General features: G+C 43.6%; 1 protein-coding gene across 9 annotated transcripts in view; it reads right to left on the reverse strand.

Moving 5' to 3' along the window:
* ADD1 (adducin 1) overlaps positions 1-13994 on the reverse strand; it is a 48637-nt gene extending 34643 nt beyond the window's left edge. For 7 of the 9 annotated variants that reach the window (XM_011221433.3, XM_002916546.4, XM_019796759.2 and 4 more), the window contains exons 1-2: positions 13755-13994; positions 2447-2609 (exon numbers count right to left, since the gene is read on the reverse strand). In XM_011221433.3, the coding sequence (XP_011219735.1) occupies positions 2447-2609; positions 13755-13949 (358 nt within the window). In that variant the 5' untranslated portion in view covers positions 13950-13994. The remainder of the gene's footprint in view (positions 1-2446; positions 2610-13754) is intronic. The other 2 variants (XM_002916547.4, XM_019796763.2) reach the window with 1 other exon arrangement.
* Positions 13995-18366: the final 4372 nt, after the last annotated feature.

Raw genomic sequence — 18366 nt, forward strand, 5'->3', positions numbered from 1 at the left:
TGGAAAAAGAAACAACCAGACTATGCGCCTACTGACAGAACACAGAACCTCCTATAGAAAGTAGGCTTTGCCAAAAAAAAACGAATCCAAGCACAGTCAAGCAACCAGATCCAACTACCAGCTTACTGTAAATACGGAAGACAAAAGAACATGTTAGCAGTACCATCGAGATAGAATCAGAAAATTCAAACTGTAGCAAATTCTACAGGTCAACAAACCCATTTTTTTTAAAGATTTTATTTGTCAGAGACAGAGAGAGCACAAGCTGGTGGAGCAGCAGGGAGAGGGAGAAGCAGGCTCCCCGATGAGCAAGGAGCCCAATGCAGAACTTGATCCTCGGGCCCTGGTATCATGACCTGAGCCAAAGGCAGATTAATCGACTGAGCCACCCAGGTGTCCCTCTTTAGTTTTTTTAAAGACTTATTTATATGAGAGAGAGAGAGAGAGAGAGAGCAAGCAGCAGGGAGGGACAGAGGTGGAGAGAGTCCCAAGCAGTCTCCTCACTGAGCACAGAGCCTGATGCGGGGCTCAATCTCACAGTTCTGAGATCATGACCTGAGCCGAAATCAAGAGTCAGATGCTCAACCGACCTAGCCACCCAGGCACCCCTCCTCATACTTTAAGTTTAAAGAAAATGGGTTTGGGGCACCGGGTGGCTTACCCGGTTGGGCATCTGACTCCTGGTTTCAGTTCAGGTAATGACCTCTGGGTCGTGAGACTAAGCCCTACATCAGGCTCTGTGCTCAGTGGGAAGTCTGTTTGAGATTCCCTCCCTCTCCCTCTGCATTTCCCCCGGTACTGAGCATCAGTGGCTGCTAACAACGCCTGGGTGGCTCAGTTAAGCATCTGACTTCAGCTCAGGTGATGATCTCAGGGCCTTGGGATCGAGCCCTGCATCGTTGGGCTCCCTGCCCAGTGGGGAGTCTGCTTGTCCCTCTGCCCCTCCCCTGCTCGAGCATGCGTGCACGTATACCCTCTCTCTCAAATAAATAAAATCTATTAAAAAGAAATAATTTTTTAAAAAATAAAATCTTTAAAAAAGATGGTGTTTCCTTCCAAGAGGATGACAAGGGAGAGGCAAACAATCATTACCCTGAATTTCTTTCTTAACCCAGGTGGGAGTTATAAAGGTATACACCTTAATATCACTTTTAAGTTACGTATCATTTGTTCTATGCCATCTATATATATTTTACAACAAAGGTTGTAATAATTTGTTTTTAAATTTGTATTTTTAAGAAACATACTATTAGATATAATTAAAACTAGATTTCTTCCTCTTTTTTTGGGGTGGCATTATTGCAATAAAATTTCCTTTTCTCTAATTAGAAGACAATACACAAGTAAATACATTACATCATTCTTTTATCTAATTCATACGAGACAGCACTAGAATCCATTAAGAACCATGTGAAAATCAGAAAACCTGACTATGGTTTGACTTCAGGCTAAAAGTTTGAGCTAATTATTTAAATGGTATTCTCATCACTCTCTGGACATTAACAACACATCGCTCTGGTGGGTGTCGGTCAACTTCTGAGAATACCAAGGAACTGACAGGTAAATAGCAAATGTCTGGTGGCCTAATGGAAACTACTGGCGTACGCTAGCCCATCAGAAGCTGACTACCCAACTATGACTGTCAGATACTGGTCCAGCACGCAGTGCACACTAGGTCAGATCAGCTGACGCTCAAGCTACCCTGGGTTCACCTGTCATGTTAACATTTACAAATTCAACAGCCATGGCAAAGCTCCCCCACCAGTGCACAGCTAACTGTTCTTTGCTCACACTCACCCATCCATCACCCCCCGCCCCCCGGCTTGCTTTTGGAATTTCTCTGTTTCTCACCCATTTACAAGCAGTAGTAAGGAATGGTGGATAAGAAATGCTGGCCCGGCTGAAATAAGTTCAGGCAAAACTGATGTGCTACTCACAAGCACTGTTTCTGATTAATTTTAGTTCACAAAGGGTCTGAGAAGCCACACAAAAAGTCATCAACCTGAGAAATAACAGTCCTATTGGCTCATAAAAAAGGGAGCCATCTGGGACACCGGGGTGGCTCAGGTGGTTAAGCATCTGCCTTCGGCTCAGGTCATGACCCCAGAGTCCTGGAATCAAGCCCTGCATCTGACTGGTATTCCCTGCTTCACGGGGAGTCTGCTTCTTCCTCTCCCTCTCTCCCTCTGTGCGCACGATCTCTCTCTCTCAAATAAATAAGTAAAATCTTTAAGAAAAAATAAAAATAAATTTTTTAGAAAGGGAGCCCTCTACATTCAGGACATTTTCAGACTTACAGCTTATCTTTCACTATAACTAAAACATTAGCTCTGAGAATACTTGATTCTATGTATTACAATGTACACCGATCTACTGCACAAGAGAAACAGTCAGGAAACGTAACCTACGAAATGACAGAACATGTATGCAGTCAGGAACTACTCACTCATGTTTAAGGCCGCCATCCCTCCTTGTGGAGCTGCGGGATAGACATTCGGTACGTTCGTGGTCATGAAATCCGCAATCTGTTGTAAAGCCAACAGGCCTGTGGGATTCTTCCCCTTCTTAAATTGTTCCTGTATCATCGATTCCAACTCTTCACAGAAAGCCTAATAAAAGGCAAATTAAAACAGTGAGACACCATTTCTTTTCCACTCCTTGGGAAGGCAGAGGTAACTAACACACAGACTGCTTTTTTGTTCTTTTTCATCCAGGGCTAGAAAGTAAATGGATATTCTCATTTATTACTAGTTGGAGCACACATTGCTACATTATTTCTAGAAAGTAGTGTAAATAATTCAAAGCTTGAAAATCTGAACATTCTATTGCTAATAATCTTTTCTAAAGAAATAATCAGGGACATGCTCAAAGATTACTTCATATGGATGTTCATTCCAGCAGGACTGACAAAGGGAAAGCAGGTAACAGCCAACATACGGAACAGCAGAGAACTAACACCACACACAGATCCACCTCACGACGGAATTCTATGCACACAGTGAACACGAAAGGCTGAGAAAAATTAAATGACATTAAATTGCTCTTGATACATTTTGGATTGTGAAATGGTTGTAAAGCAATACAATCAGTGTTTTGTAAGAGTGAATACATATCTAAACACAGAAGACGAAAGTAAATGCATCAAAATGTTCACTATAATTATTTTAGTGATGGAATTACTAGCAATTTCATGTTCTACTTTATACTTCTCAGTATTTTCTTCAAAATAGTTTTTTTCAAAATAGATTCTTTTAATTACTTTTTTTTTTAATGATTTTTTTATTATATTATGTTAGTCACCATACAGTACATCCCCGGATTCCGATGTAAAGTTCGATGCTCCATTGTTGCGTATAACACCCAGTGCACCATGCAATACGTGCCCTCCTTACCACCCATCATCAGTCTATCCCATTCCCCCACCCCCTCCCCTCTGAAGTCCTTAGTTTGTTTCTCATAGTCCATAGTCTCTCATGTTTCATTCCCCCTTCTGATTACCCCCCTTTCTTTATCCCTTTTCCCCTACCGATCTTCCTAGTTCTTATGTTCCATAGATGAGAGAAATCATATGATAATTGTCTTTCTCTGCTTGACTTATTTCACTTAGCATTATCTCCTCCAGTGCCGTCCATGTTGCAGCAAATGTTGAGAATTCGTTCTTTCTGATAGCTGAGTAATATTCCATTGTATATATGGACCACAGCTTCTTAATCCAGTCATCTGTTGAAGGGCATCTCGGCTCCTTCCATGATTTGGCTATTGTGGACAATGCAGCTATGAACATTGGGGTGCATATGGCCCTTCTCTTTACTACGTCTGTATCTTTGGGGTAAACACCCAGTAGTGCAATGGCTGGGTCATAGGGTAGTTCAATTTTTAACTTTTTAAGGGACCTCCACACTGTTTTCCAGAGTGGCTGTACCAACTTGCATTCCCACCAACAATGTAGGAGGGATCCCCTTTCTCCACATCCTCTCCAACAATTGTTGTTTCTTGCCTTGTCTATCTTTGCCATTCTAACTGGCGTAAGGTGGTATCTCAGTGTGGTTTTGATTTGAATTTCCCTGATGGCTAATGATTTTGAACATTTTTTCATGTGTCTGTTAGCCATTTGTATGTCTTCATTGGAAAAGTGTCTGTTCATATCTTCTGCCCATTTTATGATTTGTTTATTTGTTTCTCGTGTATTGAGTTTGAGAAGTTCTTTGTAGATCTTGGATACCAGTCCTTTATCTGTGGTGTCCTTTGCAAATATATTCTCCCATTCCGTGGGCTGTCTCTTAGTTTTTTTGACTGTTTCCTTGGCTGTGCAGAAGCTCTTTATCCTGATAAAGTCCCATAAGTTCATTTTATCTTTTATTTCTCTTGCCTTTGGAGATGTGTCGTGAAAAAGGTTGCTCTGGCCGATGTCATAGAAGTTGTTGCCTATGTTCTCCTCTAGAATTTTGATGGATTCCTGTCTCACATTGAGGTCTTTCATCCATTTGGAGTTTATTTTTGTGTATGGTGTGAGAGAGTGGTCAAGTTTCATTCTTTTGCATGTAGCTGTCCAATTTTCCCAGCACCATTTATTGAAGAGACTGTCTTTTTTCCACCGGATGTTTTTTCCTGCTTTATCAAAGATTAGTTGCCCAAAGAGCCGAGGGTCCATTTCTGGGTTCTCTATTCTGTTCCATTGGTCGATGTGTCTGTTTTTGTGCCAGTACCATGCTGTCTTTGTGATCACAGCTTTGTAGTACAGCTCGAAATCCGGCATTGTGATGCCCCCAGCTTTGTTTTTCCTTTTCAACAGTTCCTTGGAGATTCGGGGCCTTTTCTGGTTCCATACAAATTTAAGGACTATTTGTTCCAGTTCTTTGAAAAATGTCCTCGGTATTTTGATCGGGATAGCATTGAAAGTGTAGATTGCTCTGGGTAGTATGGACATTTTAACTATGTTAATTCTTCCAATCCATGAGCATGGAATATTTTTCCATCTTTTTATGTCTTCCTCAATATCTTTCAAAAGTGATCTATAGTTTCTAGCATATAGGTCCTTTACGTCTCTGGTTAAGTTAATTCCAAGGTAACGCATGGTTTTTGGTGTTATTGTAAATGGGATGGATTCCCTAATTTCTCTTTCTTCAGTCTCGTTATTCGTGTATAGAAATGCAACTGATTTCTGGGCATTGATTTTGTATCCTGCCACCTTACTGAATTGTTCTATAACTTCTAATAGTTTGGGAGTGGATTCCTTTGGGTTTTCCATATAGAGTATCATGTCATCTGCAAAGAGAGACAGTTTGACTTCTTCTTTGCCGATTTGGATACCTTTGATCCCTTTTTGTCTTCTGATTGCTGTTGCAAGGACTTCTAGTACTATGTTGAATAATAGTGGCGAGAGTGGGCATCCTTGTCGTGTTCCTGATCTTAAGGGAAAGGCTTCCAGCTTTTCCCCATTGAGAATAATGCTTGCAGTAGGCTTTTCATAGATGGCTTTTATGAGATTGAGAAATGTACCCTCTATTCCTACACTCTGAAGGGTTTTAATCAGGAAAGGATGCTGTATTTTGTCAAATGCTTTTTCTGCATCAATTGAGAGGATCATATGGTTCTTGAGTCTTTTCTTGTTGATATGATGTATCACATTGATTGATTTGCGAGTGTTGAACCATGCTTGCATCCCAGGTATGAATCCCACTTGGTCATGATGGATAATCCTTTTAATGTACTGTTGGATTCTATTAGCAAGGATCTTGTTGAGGATTTTGGCATCCATATTCATTAGAGAAATCGGTCTGTAATTCTCCTTTTTGAGGGGGTCTTTGCCTGGTTTGGGGATCAAGGTAATATTAGCCTCATAGAATGAGTTTGGTAGCTTTCCTTCTGTTTCTATTTTTTGAAATAGCTTTAGGAGAATAGGTATTATTTCTTCTTTGAATGTTTGGTAGAATTCCCCAGGAAAACCGTCTGGGCCTGGAGTTTTATTATTTGGAAGGTTGTTTATCACTGACTCAATTTCTTCATAGTTAATTGGCCTATTTAAGAAATCTATTTCTTCCTGTTTCAGTCTTGGTAGTTTATAGGTTTCCAGGAAGGCCTCCATCTCTTCCAGATTGTTTAGTTTTTTGGCATATAGCTGTTGATAAAAGTTTCTAATAATCCTTGCAATTTCAATGGTGCTGGTCGTGACCTCTCCCTTTTCAGTCATAATTTTAATAATCTCAGTCCTTTCTCTTTGTTTTTGGACAAGTTTTGCCAGTGGTCTATCAATTTTATGGATTCTCTCAAAGAACCAGCTTCTAGTCCTGTTGATCTGCTCTACTGTGGTTCTGGTCTCTAATTCATTGATTTCTGCTCTAATCTTGGTCAACTCCTTCCTTGTCAGTGGGTTAGGCCTGTCCCTCTGTTGCTGTTCCAGTTTCTTGAGGTGAGAATATAGAAACTGCATTTTAGATTTTTCTATTCTTTTGAGTGAGGCTTGGATGGCTATGTATTTCCCCCTTAGGACTGCCTTTGCAGTATCCCATAGGTTTTGGACCGTTGTGTATTCATTCTCGTTGGTCTCCATAAATTGTTTAATTTGTTTTTTGATTTCCTGGTTTATCGAGTCATTCTTGAGCAGGATGGTTCTTAGCCTCCAAGTGTTTGAGTTTCTTCCAGGTTTTTCCTTGTGGTTGAGTTCCAATTTCAGAGCGTTGTGGTCTGAGAATATGCAGGGGATAATTTCAATCTTTTGGTATTGGCTGAGACCTGTTTTGTGTCCCAGAGCATGATCTATTCTTGAGAATGTTCCATGGGCATTTGAATAGAATGAGTATTCTTTGGTTCTGGGGTGTAGTGTTCTATATATATCTATGAGGTCCAACTCGTCGAGTATGGCATTCAAAGCCTTTGATTCTTTGCTTAGTTTTTGCCAGGGTGTTCTGTCTATTTCTGATAGTGGGGTGTTGAGGTCCCCTACTATTACTGTGTTCTTATCTATATGTCTCTTTATTTTGGTTAAGAGTTGGCTTGTGTATCTTGCTGCTCCCCTGTTGGGGGCATATATATTAATAATTGTCATATCCACTTGTTGAATACTTCCTTTAAGAATAATATAGTGCCCTTCTGTATCTCTCTCTATGGCCTCTAGTTTAAAATCCAGTCTATCTGATATGAGAATTGCTACTCCAGCTTTCTTTTGAGGTCCATTTGCGTGGAAGATGGTACTCCATCCCCTTACTCTAAGTCTGAATGCATCTTTGGGTTCAAAATGAGTCTCTTGTAGACAGCAAATGGATGGGTCATGTCTTTTTATCCAATCTGCAACCCTGTGGCGTTTTATGGGAGAGTTTAAGCCATTTAGATTGATAGAGATTATTGACAGATATGATTTTAATGATGCCATTTCTCTTTAAAGTCTTTGTATCGGTTGTGACTTGCTGCTCTGTATCACTCTTGGGGCCTTTTTACCTTTATAGAGCCCCCCTTAATATCTCCTGTAGGGCTGGTTTCGTGGTTACGAAATTGGTTAATGATTGGCGATTTTGGAACGTCTTTATTTCTCCATCAATTCTGAATGACAGCTTTGCTGGATAAAGGATCCTTGGCTGCATGTTTTTCTCTGAAAGAGCTTTAAAAATGCCCCCCCAAGCCTTTCTCTCATTCCAGGTCTCTGTAGACAGGTCTGACGTAATCCTGATACCTTTGCCTTGGTACGTGAGAAATTTCTTTGCCCTGGCCGCTTTCAATACTGTATCCTTGGATCTAATATTTGCGAATTGCACTATGACATGCCGTGGCGTAGGTTTGTCCTGGTTGAGCTTGGATGGGGTCCTCTCTGCCTCTTGGACACGAATGCTTGTTTCCCTTGCTAGATTAGGGAAGTTTTCAGCTACAATTTGTTCAAATATCTCTTCTAGACCTCTGTTTTTCTCCACCCCCTCAGGGATGCCGATAATTCTGACAATGGATCATTTCATAGAGTCAGTAATCTCCCGTAATCTACATTCGTGGGCGTGGATTTTTTTAAGACCAGCTTCTATTTTCGTTTTTTCTTCTACTAACCCATCCTCCAATTCGCTAACGCGTTCCTCTGCCTCGGTGACCCTGGCCGTCAGAGCCTCTAGTTTTGACTGTATTTGGCCCACTGAGTTTTTAATTTCTGTCAGATTCGCTCTCATTTCTGCCCTTAGGGATTCTATATTCTCAGCAACGCTTTCTCTGATGCTTTTTTCAAGTTTACTCATCATCTTGACCATTGTTGCTCTGAATTCCATTTCTGATATGAATTCCATTTCTGATAATTAGGATACAACCAAATCTATTATTTCTGTGGCAGAGGCCACAGACTCATTATCTTTTCTTTGCTGGGGGGGACTTCTCCTTCTCGTCATTCTGATGAAGAGAGATTGCAGGGTTGTCCAGAGCCCAAGTGTTGACTGGGACCCAGGCCGTGCGCCCTTGTTTTATAGAGATCTTAGGGATGTGGGCTTCTTCCTTAAAGAGTTTATTTATTTATTTGAGAGAGAGAGAGACAGTCAGCAAGAAAGGGAACCCAAGCAGAGGAGTGGGAGAGGAAGAAGCAGGTTCCCGGTGGAGAAGCCCGATGAAGGACTCCTTACGGAGCGTTGTGATCACACCCTAATCCGAAGACAGGTGCTTAATGACTGCGCCACTCAGGCGCCCTGGGTTGTGGGCTTCTTGATTTTTCAGCCTGCCTTCTGGGGGAGAAGCCTGCCACGCCGATACTCGAAAACCCTGTTTGGGTAGAGTCTCTGTGTCCCTTGCGAGGGGGGATGGGGATGGGCACCCTGTGAGCCGGTATTTCCGGGCTTTTGTTCTCTGGCGGCTTTCCCTGGCGGTTTGCTATGCCTCTTCTGAGAGAGCAGCAGCGGCTGAAATTCAGCCTCTGTCTCAGAACAGAGGGATCGCGGATCGTTCTCCACTGATGTTCTGGCCACTTTAACTCTGTTTCTGTTGGTGCTGCTCAACCCTGCAGCATCCCGGGCTGTGCGCCCCACACCCGGCGTCCCAGCCCTCACTTCCAGGGCCGGCGTGTCTCTGTCCTTTGTGTTTCTAACCCCACCAGCCGCCAGCCGCCCCGCGCGTGCTCCCGAGCTCCCGATNTCCCGAGCTCCCTGTTTCAGTATGGTTCGCCTGTGCTCTGGAGCGCCAGTTTTCAGTCTGGTCGCGCTTGCACTCCTGAGCTCTCGGTTTCACTCTAGTTCGAGTGTGCGGTCGGGAGCTCCTGTTTTCAGTTTGGACACGGGCGTTCCCACGCTCACTGTCTCAGTCCGCTCTCTTGCGGTTGCTGGTCTGAGAGTCCAGCCCGCTCCCCAGCACAAGGGGCTATTGCTTCCCGGCGCCTGATCGCAGAGGCTCCCTCCCCCTTCCCTTTATCTTCCTATATCTGTGCCCCGATTCACAGCTCCCCGCTTCATACCTCAATACTCAGCACTGGAGAGNACTGGAGATGTTCATTTGTAGAGATCCAGATGTATCTTCCTGCGTCTCAGGCTGATTCTGTGGGTGTTCAGAATGGTCTGGTAGATATCCAGCTCGACTCGGACCAGCTGAGAAAGGGTCGCCTACTCCTCCTCCATCTTTTCTCCTCCTTGCAGAAAGTGGTTGCCTTTCTGTTCATAGAGTTTCTGCTACTCTTTTCTTCATTTTCCAGTTGCATTCATAGGTATTCGGAATGGTTTGGTGGCTCTCTCGCTGAATTCCTGGAACCAGACGAACTTTAGGTCTCCTGCTCCTCCGCCATCTTGGAACGCCGAGCTGGAGCTCAACTCCTGTTTTAAACTGGGTTCCTTGCAGAAAGTGGTGGCTATTCTGTTCTTAGAGTTGCTGCTATTCTTTTTCTTCATTCTCCAGTTGAGTTTGTAGGTGTTCAGAATGGTCTGATAGCTATCTAGCTGCATTCCTGGGACCAGACGAAACTTAGGCCTCCTGCTCCTCCGCCATCTTGGACTCCTCCCTTCTTTTAATTACTTTTTAAAAGTTGAAAAAGAGATCCTAAAACATTCGTCCTTTATCAAATAATCCTAAACTTTTTTAAAAAGATCCTACAATTAGGCAAAAGGATTAAGTTGGGTTGATGGTGATTTTAATATAAAGTCAGTACTGAAACAATACAGGTTAATTTATAGCTTTGCCCTCCCAAACCGTATTGAAATCATTTTTCACATATCCTGTAAAGAAATATCTTATCAAATAAATACTATTTAATATGAAAATGTGAGCTCACTGAATGAACATCCACATCTGATTATAAACACCCCGAGGGCTTCTGGATGATTCTATATTAAACTTCTAGTTTTTCTTGCTTGAATGAAAAGCTGAAAAGATATATTGCCCAGGGACAGTCTAAGTATAGCTATCACTTGCAGGAAGTAAGCAACACACGTACTACATTTAATACAATGGTATAAAAGAATGTCAGGGACCAAGAGCTGCTGGAGGAACACCTATTTACCATATCATGACAAATGGTGTCACAGATCATATTCTGTGGGAGTGAAGGAAGGAGGAGAAAGCTGACAGGGGCTTTGACTGCAAAGAAGGAATCAATCAACGAAACACCAGTATTTCAGCCATTTTTGTTATCAATGCCGAGCAACGATCTAGGCAGATGTGCAAACACAGGATAAAGGGATACAGAAAGATGCAGAGAGCCTCACTAAAGGTCACAGACAGCCTCACTAAAGGTCACAGTGTACGCCGGGACAAAGGATGCAACAGCTGCATAAAACAAGCCCCCTGCCCTCACAGGCCCTCAATCTCAAAAATCAAATCATCTATTTCCACGGCTTCCAAATTCACAGATGTATCTACGGGAAGCTCAATTCAACATGCATGTACCATGTACGTACACACCACAACTCAGCACACAGCACGTTAAGTATCACGTGTTATTCTATGCACTGAAGAGATGCAGCTAGAAAAAATGGTCCTTGCCATCAAGGAACGTAAAGCTTAGCATGTAACACACAAAAAGAAAACCACAATGCAAGAAGCCCTCAGGATCCACAGCATCCCTGATGACCTACATGTGCAGTAAGGAGTGGAGCAGTGCCTGGTGAGCTACCCAGCCAGACCCCAGCATCTAGCTCCAGCCAGCAGTCACCGGCCAGTGACCCCGTGTGCTTCCTTGGTCCTAACTCCCCATGGTTCAACCACCACACCCTCACCTCTCAGCATCCCGCCTGCCTCTCCTCCAATCACCTTTTCCTCCAACTCACCTGCCTCCCACATGCACGATCATGTCCTAGATGTGCTCTTTCCTAGCAACTGTGCCCCAAGCATGGGTTCCCCAAACACCCCCTCCTAGCATCCAGCTCACCCTTTCTTCAACTCCATCGTGACCGCATCACCTGTCCACCACCCCTTACCTTCCCTGTGTCCTGACCTCCCTTGGCCAGCTTAGAGCCTTGGTTTAACATAACCATTCCCTTGCTCACTCATGCAACTATTTACCATTTCACCCAGCAAAACCCCAACCCTGGTTAAATTCAACCCTTCACTCTTTCTACTCATGCTGCTGAAAGTGGCTGGAGGGGGTGCAGGGGTGGGAGAGACAGACACACACAGGACAACACCATGCTGCCTTGTCTCACTACAAATTTATGACCCTAACCTGAGTGCACCCTTCGTGTTAACCCAAGGACAGCCCATCCCCTCACCCACTCTCACACCTTCTCTCTCCTCACACCTCCCTGAGCCCATTCTCAGCAGGTGACCCCAACTCAGGATTCCCTGGAACAGAAGATCAGCCAGAAGAAAACTCTCTCAAGGTCCCTCTGGCATCTATGCAACCATCAGCATCTGGGCTTTCCCACTCCCTGCAGTGGCTCAACTCTTGTGCTCCAAACACCAAGAGCCCAGCACCAGTATGTTACTAGGAAGCAATCGCAGGCTTTCTGGTCTTTCAGCTTATGTCCTTTCTCTGTTCCAGGGTCCCACGCTGCATTCAGATCTGTAACAGTTGATGCTGACTATGTGTGTCCTAGATGACCTGTGGATGGGGGCCCACACACAGTAGGTGCCATAAGTCGACTTTCTGCACTCTGCCCCCAGTGATGTTTACTTAGCTTCTTGCAACTTTTACATAGGAAACTGTTCAAGCCAAAAGTCTAGATGTTCCCTGATGTCTTTCCTTCCTCTTATCTACCTCTTCCTCACCATCCACCACCAAGTCCTATTAATCCTACCCTCAAAATAAAACTCAGAAATTACTGACACCTCCTGCTTGAAAGATGGTTTTCTCTCTTGCCCCATGCAATACTTTTTTCTTTTTTTTTTTTAAGTAGGCTCCACACCCAAAGTGGGGCTTGAACTCACGACCCCAAGATTAACAGTCACATACTCTACAGACTGAGCCAGCCAGGCACTCCTACAATACTCTTTCTATACCAAACCCAGAAGAGTTCTTTAAAAACTAAATCGCACCAGGGACACCTGGTTGGCTCAGTCAGTTAAATGTCCAACTCTTGATTTCGGCTCAGGTCATGATCTCAGGGTCATGAGATTGAGCCCCAAGTATGGCTCCCAGCATGGAGCCTCCTTAAGATTCTCTTGCTTGCACCCCCCACCCCCTACCCTCTGCTCCCACTCGCGCGCGCTCTAAGAAAATAAAACTGAATAGTGCCACTCCCGTCTGCAGCCCCCTGATGACTCTACTATACTCTGAATGCAAAACAAACTCCTGACCAGCGCCTACAGAGCCTTCCAGGACCTGCCCCCGCCCCCCGTCGCCTCCTATGCTCAGACCACACTCATGCCTTCTGACCCTCCAAGCCCATCCAGCTCATCCCTCAACTAGGGATTGCACTAGCTGCCCTCAGCTGGAACACTGCTCTCCCTACCCCTGCATGGCCAGCTCCCTCTGCTCATTCAGATGCAGGTGAAACGTCCCTTCCTCAGAGAGGACTGTCCCAACCACCACTCAGTCTAATCACCCCACTGCTTCCTGCACTGCGCTTCTGTTTGTTGTTGCTTGTTCACCTCCTTCGAGGAGGGTGTGAAGTCTGAGACTTGACCCAGGTGTTACACACGGGTCAAAATTCACCAAGCTGCACACTTAAAATATGCACCCATTCCTCGAAGTTATACTTCCACAACATGCAAAGAGTAACGATAACCAAACCAAACCTACTAGAGTTAGATGACTTATTTATCCTGTTCACTGCTAAATGTCCAGGTTCCTTGAACAGCATATAAAAGATAACCAAACATTTAAAAAATTCAATGAATGTCTGCCAAATGACACCCTGAAGTTTTAAGGGAACAAAACAAGATTAGAGGGAAAAAAGAATAAAGCATATACAAGGGCAGCAGCCCCAACACAAGGAACCAATGGAGAAAGAACTCCTTTACACAGACACAAACAGAAGACAGTGGGCATGCTTGCGGCTCAAAGTGCTGGTGTCACTAAAGGTAAAACCAACCATTGATGAGGTCCTGTTAAGGCCCAAGTGCCCAGCACCAAACGAGGTGGTCTGGAGGGAACAGGAATTTTTAAATGGTCCAAAAATAAAGAGACTCTATGGAGAAGTAGTGAGAGTAAAAAGGAAAAGCAAACACCTCCTCTCCTTTATGATACTTAAGATCTTTCATTTATTTTGCCTGATAACTTGAACTGAATGGAATTCTTTCCACACCCACGCACATACACAAGAGCACGGATTTCCTGGGTGAAAACGCAGGGACTCTGGCACATACAACAGAGCTAAGAGCTGAAGTATCAGAGAAGGAAAAAGACACTTCTGCAGAGAAAAGGCTTCTCTTACAGGACTCTGCAGGATCATGGACACCCTCTTCTTCTGCTCCATCATATTGAAGTCCTGGCGAAGGTCCGGTGCCATGTTCCTCTCTCGCAAGTACTCTGGATTGTTCTCATCCACCCTGTCGAAGTATCGTTCCTTGTGAGGGGCTGTGGTCGGGGGTGGTGAGGTCACCACGGCAGCCCGAGTGTCACCATTCATTGCACAATCTTTCTCGGTTCCTACAGAATCAAAATACAAGAAAGTCTTGTGTTTGAATCAACGTCCAATAGCATTTCATCATAAGCACATCAGCCTGACAAACACCATCTTCAGCGTGAGAATGTTATGAGTGACAGAGTCAGTGCCATGATGTGTGAGGCTTCTTTGTGGCCTCGGAGGCACAGGGCTCATCAGCCATCTTCCACCCTTCTACTGACCAGCGGCATTTTTCGTCCTCACCATTGTTCTTCAGCAGAAAACAGGAGAACAAGCTCACAAAGCTTATGTCCTCTGTCAAACTGAAAAAGAACTAGATACTGAATTTTTTTTAAAATATTTTATTTATTTATTTGTCAGAGAGAGAGCGAGCACAAGCAGGGGGAGCGGCAGAGGGAGGGGGGAAGCAGACTCCCCGCTGAGCAGGGAGCCCCACGTGGGGCTCAATCCCAGTATCCTGGGATCATGACCTGAGTCGAAGGCAGACGTTTAACCAACTAAGCCACCCAGGTGCCCCTAGATACTGAATTTTGACAAGACAGTTTAAGTCATGATGCTGTTCCACACAGACAGGACCTACCAACAGCAGCATGGTTCATTTCAGATTTCAGAGAAATCTGATTTATGATATTTTCCCAAAAACGTGTCCGTAGTGATTCTGCAAAGGATTCTCCAAACAGATCAATAAGAAAGCAGCTGCTCACACATCTGTATTCGCGCAAACGGGAAATGCTCCTCATCAGACCACCTTTTCAGTTCAAAGAACAGCAGGTACTGAAAATGTCAACACGCCTTAATTTGTGACTAATCTAAAAGATGCCCAAACAACTCAAATTTAAAAGTCTGGTATTATGGCTACTTACTCTTTTTAATCCCAATCTTTTATTTGAAATGATGTTCAAATACTACATCATATTCATCTTTAACTACTAAATCTCTAAAGAGCACCCTTGACTAATCCTACAAATAGCTTCACTTCTATTGCTAACAGCTCTAACGATATATATGAAACATCTACTGAGCATCTATTATGTCTCGCCACTGGGCTAGACACAAAAAGTAATCGGACACTGTGCTCACCTTGGGGAAGCGGGGTTCACAGACTCACAGAGAAGGGAAGAGGGGCTGGTGGCGAAGTCATCAACATAGAGATAGCAGCTAACACCGGAGAGAGAGACACTGGCTAGTGCAACCCGGAGTGGGAAGGAGCAGAACCAGCACCTGGGGCCATCTCCAGCACGTAGCAGTATATAAATCCACAGTTTTGAACCAATTAAGAACAAGAAGGAAAGGATGAAGAGACAAGCTGAGAAAGAGACTCAAGAGCCACGAGCAGAGTTTTAATGGTGAGTGGACAACAGTTCCTCAGGCCACACAGGGTGAGCAAGGAAGAGATTTTAAAGAGTTGATTAAATGAGCAAGTCAAATGCAATCCGTGCCCCTTCCTTATACGGCACACAAAAATTCATTCCAAGTGGAGCACAGGCCTCAATGGAACAGAAAATGGAACAAAAAAATCTATAAAATTCTTAGAAGAAAACACAGGAGTAAACCTGAGCCTTGGGGTCAGGCACGGGTTCACATGACATCAAAAGGACAAGCAACAGAAAGAAAAAAAGAGATAAAGTCTGTGCTTCAAAGGACACATGAGTAAAGAGACAGTTACAGAAGTATTTGAAAGGGAGGAAGTATTTGAAAATCACGTATCTTTGAAGAGATCTACATCCAGAACATGTGAAGAACTCTTACAACTTAATCATTATAATAACAATAACAATAACAACTGGAAAACCATCAGTGGCCTCAGTGGAGGCCACGAAGAACACAAGAATGGAGCAGCTGAGACCGCCTGCATTCCTGACACACAAAATCAAGAAATGAATAATAAGATAAGGATTTTGAGCTGGGAAGTCCCAGGACTGCTTGCTATGCTGCAGCAGAGCGTGGAAACAATGGTGATAAGGGGCGGGAGAATACAGCTTCTCTCACTTGTACTTGGTCCTCTCACATCCCAGTGTGAGATGAGGGGGCTTTACAGATGAGGGGGCTCAGGTCACTCAGCTAGGAAGCAGGAGGACTGGGTTCAAACTGCAGGCCATCTGGTGGCAGAGCTTTTGTTCTTAACCTCTAAGCCGTACTGTAAACAGTGGGGGGGGAGGGACAGAAGCTGCACTGCAGGGAACCATGGCCCCAAAGAGATGGGAAGGGATGAAATTCATCCAGGGCCTAAGAGTCTGCATGTCTCATGAGCTCCCAAGTCATACCAGTGCCACTGAACTTGGACCACAGTGGGAATAGCAAGGCTTTAAAGAAGAGTTTATATAAAAAATATCTTACGGTACAAGAGCCAAAGAATCAGTTGGAGAAACCCCCCCTCTTTTTTTAAGACAGATCAATTTGGATATTGCTCTTCTGAAGCCTAAAGATACGACAGAAACAACAGTATGCTCACAGTGACACTATTTCAAGGACTCAAAGACAAAGTATGAAAACAATCTGGGACTAAAAGTCAACACAGAAAAAATAAACCAAGGACCTGAATGTAGTCTTTAAAACTGACTCTTCTCTAAGTGTATCCTTTAAATTTTTAGTTTAATCTGTTCATTTTAACCTAGCTTTTTCTAAAAGAATGACGCAAAGAACAAAACAATGGTCGTCTGACATTTCTTCATCAGATGTAAACGAAGCTGAACATTCTGAGCCAATGACACAAAGGTTCCACTTCAGTGTTCCAAAAACGAGAAAAGGAGAAGAAGAATATACAGCATTGTTATTTCTCTATCACGAAGTAACTCCTGATCTGAAGCCGTTTACACCAATGAATAAGGACGCGGGCAACACTGCAGAGGGAACCACGGCTGTTTCTTGTCCCAGAGCTGACTCACAATCTCTGAAAAATGAGATAAGGCAGAGATTGTTTGTTTGTTTTTTAAGATTTTATTTATTTATTTGACAGAGAGAGACAGCGAGAAAGGGAACACAAGCAGCGGACGCAGGAGAGGGAGAAGCAGGGTTCCCGCCAAGCAGGGAGCTGGACACAGGGCTTGATCCCAGGACCCTGGGATCATGACCGGAGCCGAAGGCAGACGCTTAACCAACTGAGCCACCCAGGTGCCCCAAGACTGCTCTTTTTACGACAAGCTGCTGTGCGAATAGGGTAAGACAAACTACAGACTAGACATGCACATGTCCCTTCCTTCAATGAGGAAGTCTATAAACTTAAAGTATACATAGTCTGAGCCCAGTAATCAAGAAAAAACATAATTCCATTTTTAAAGCACAAACCTGTACTTAGTTTTTGTCAATTATGCCTTCAGGTTTCATTAACCTAGCTTTTAAGAGCATGTTAAGACAGCAAATTTTCCTAGAAAGATCGTGTAAGTTTATTACTTAATCCAAATTTTTAAAAAAGAAATGGGAAGGGGGCGCCTGGGTGGCTCAGTCGTTAAGCGTCTGCCTTCAGCTCAGGGCGTGATCCTGGCGTTCTGGGATCGAGCCCCGCATCAGGCTCCTCCGCTATGAGCCTGCTTCTTCCTCTTCCACTCCCCCTGCTTGTGTTCCCTCTCTCGCTGGCTGGCTATCAAATAAATAAATAAAATCTTTAAAAAAGAAAAAAGAAATGGGAAAATACAGATGCAAAAAAAAAATTCTGGCAATATTAGAATTTTTTTTTAAAGATTTTATTTATTTATTCGACAGCGATAGAGACAGCCAGTGAGAGAGGGAACACAAGCAGGGGGAGTGGGAGAGGAAGAAGCAGGCTCATAGCGGAGGAGCCTGATGTGGGGCTCGATCCCATAACGCTGGGATCACGCCCTGAGCCGAAGGCAGACGCTCAACCGCTGTGCCACCCAGGCGCCCCAATATTAGAATATTTTATAATAATTTAAAAGGTACTGGGGCACCTGGGTGGCGCAGTTAGGCACCCAACTTTGGATTTCAGCTCAGGGCATGATCTAGGGGTCATGAGGCTGAATGAATCGTGCTTCAGGCTCCACACTCAGCGGGGAGTCTGCAACTCTCTCCCTCTGCCTTTCCCCTCTCGCACACTCGCTCTCTAATAAATCTTTAAATAATAATAATAATTTAAAACGTAATAACAAGCCCACTAGTTGTTAACGTCTAATAGTACACCAGTGGTCACAAAATCAATATTAAAATCTGCTCAATACATTATGAAACTATAAAGATTCCTTGGCATAACATACATAAGAGATTTTAACATTTTAAACTATAAAATTTCCTATTCTGTTCTGTAATCTTATCACTACTGTAATTATGATCACACAGACAAGATGAAACAATGACAAATGAGCTGTACTAAAGCTGAACAAATTGATTAAAGAGAAATGTGGATCAGTGTTTCTCTATCTCGATACTCTATCAAGCTGCAATAATTTTACCTGTGTAAAAATTTTAA

Source organism: Ailuropoda melanoleuca, chromosome 11 (genome assembly GCF_002007445.2).
Source record: "Ailuropoda melanoleuca isolate Jingjing chromosome 11, ASM200744v2, whole genome shotgun sequence".
Lineage (NCBI taxonomy): Eukaryota > Metazoa > Chordata > Mammalia > Carnivora > Ursidae > Ailuropoda > Ailuropoda melanoleuca.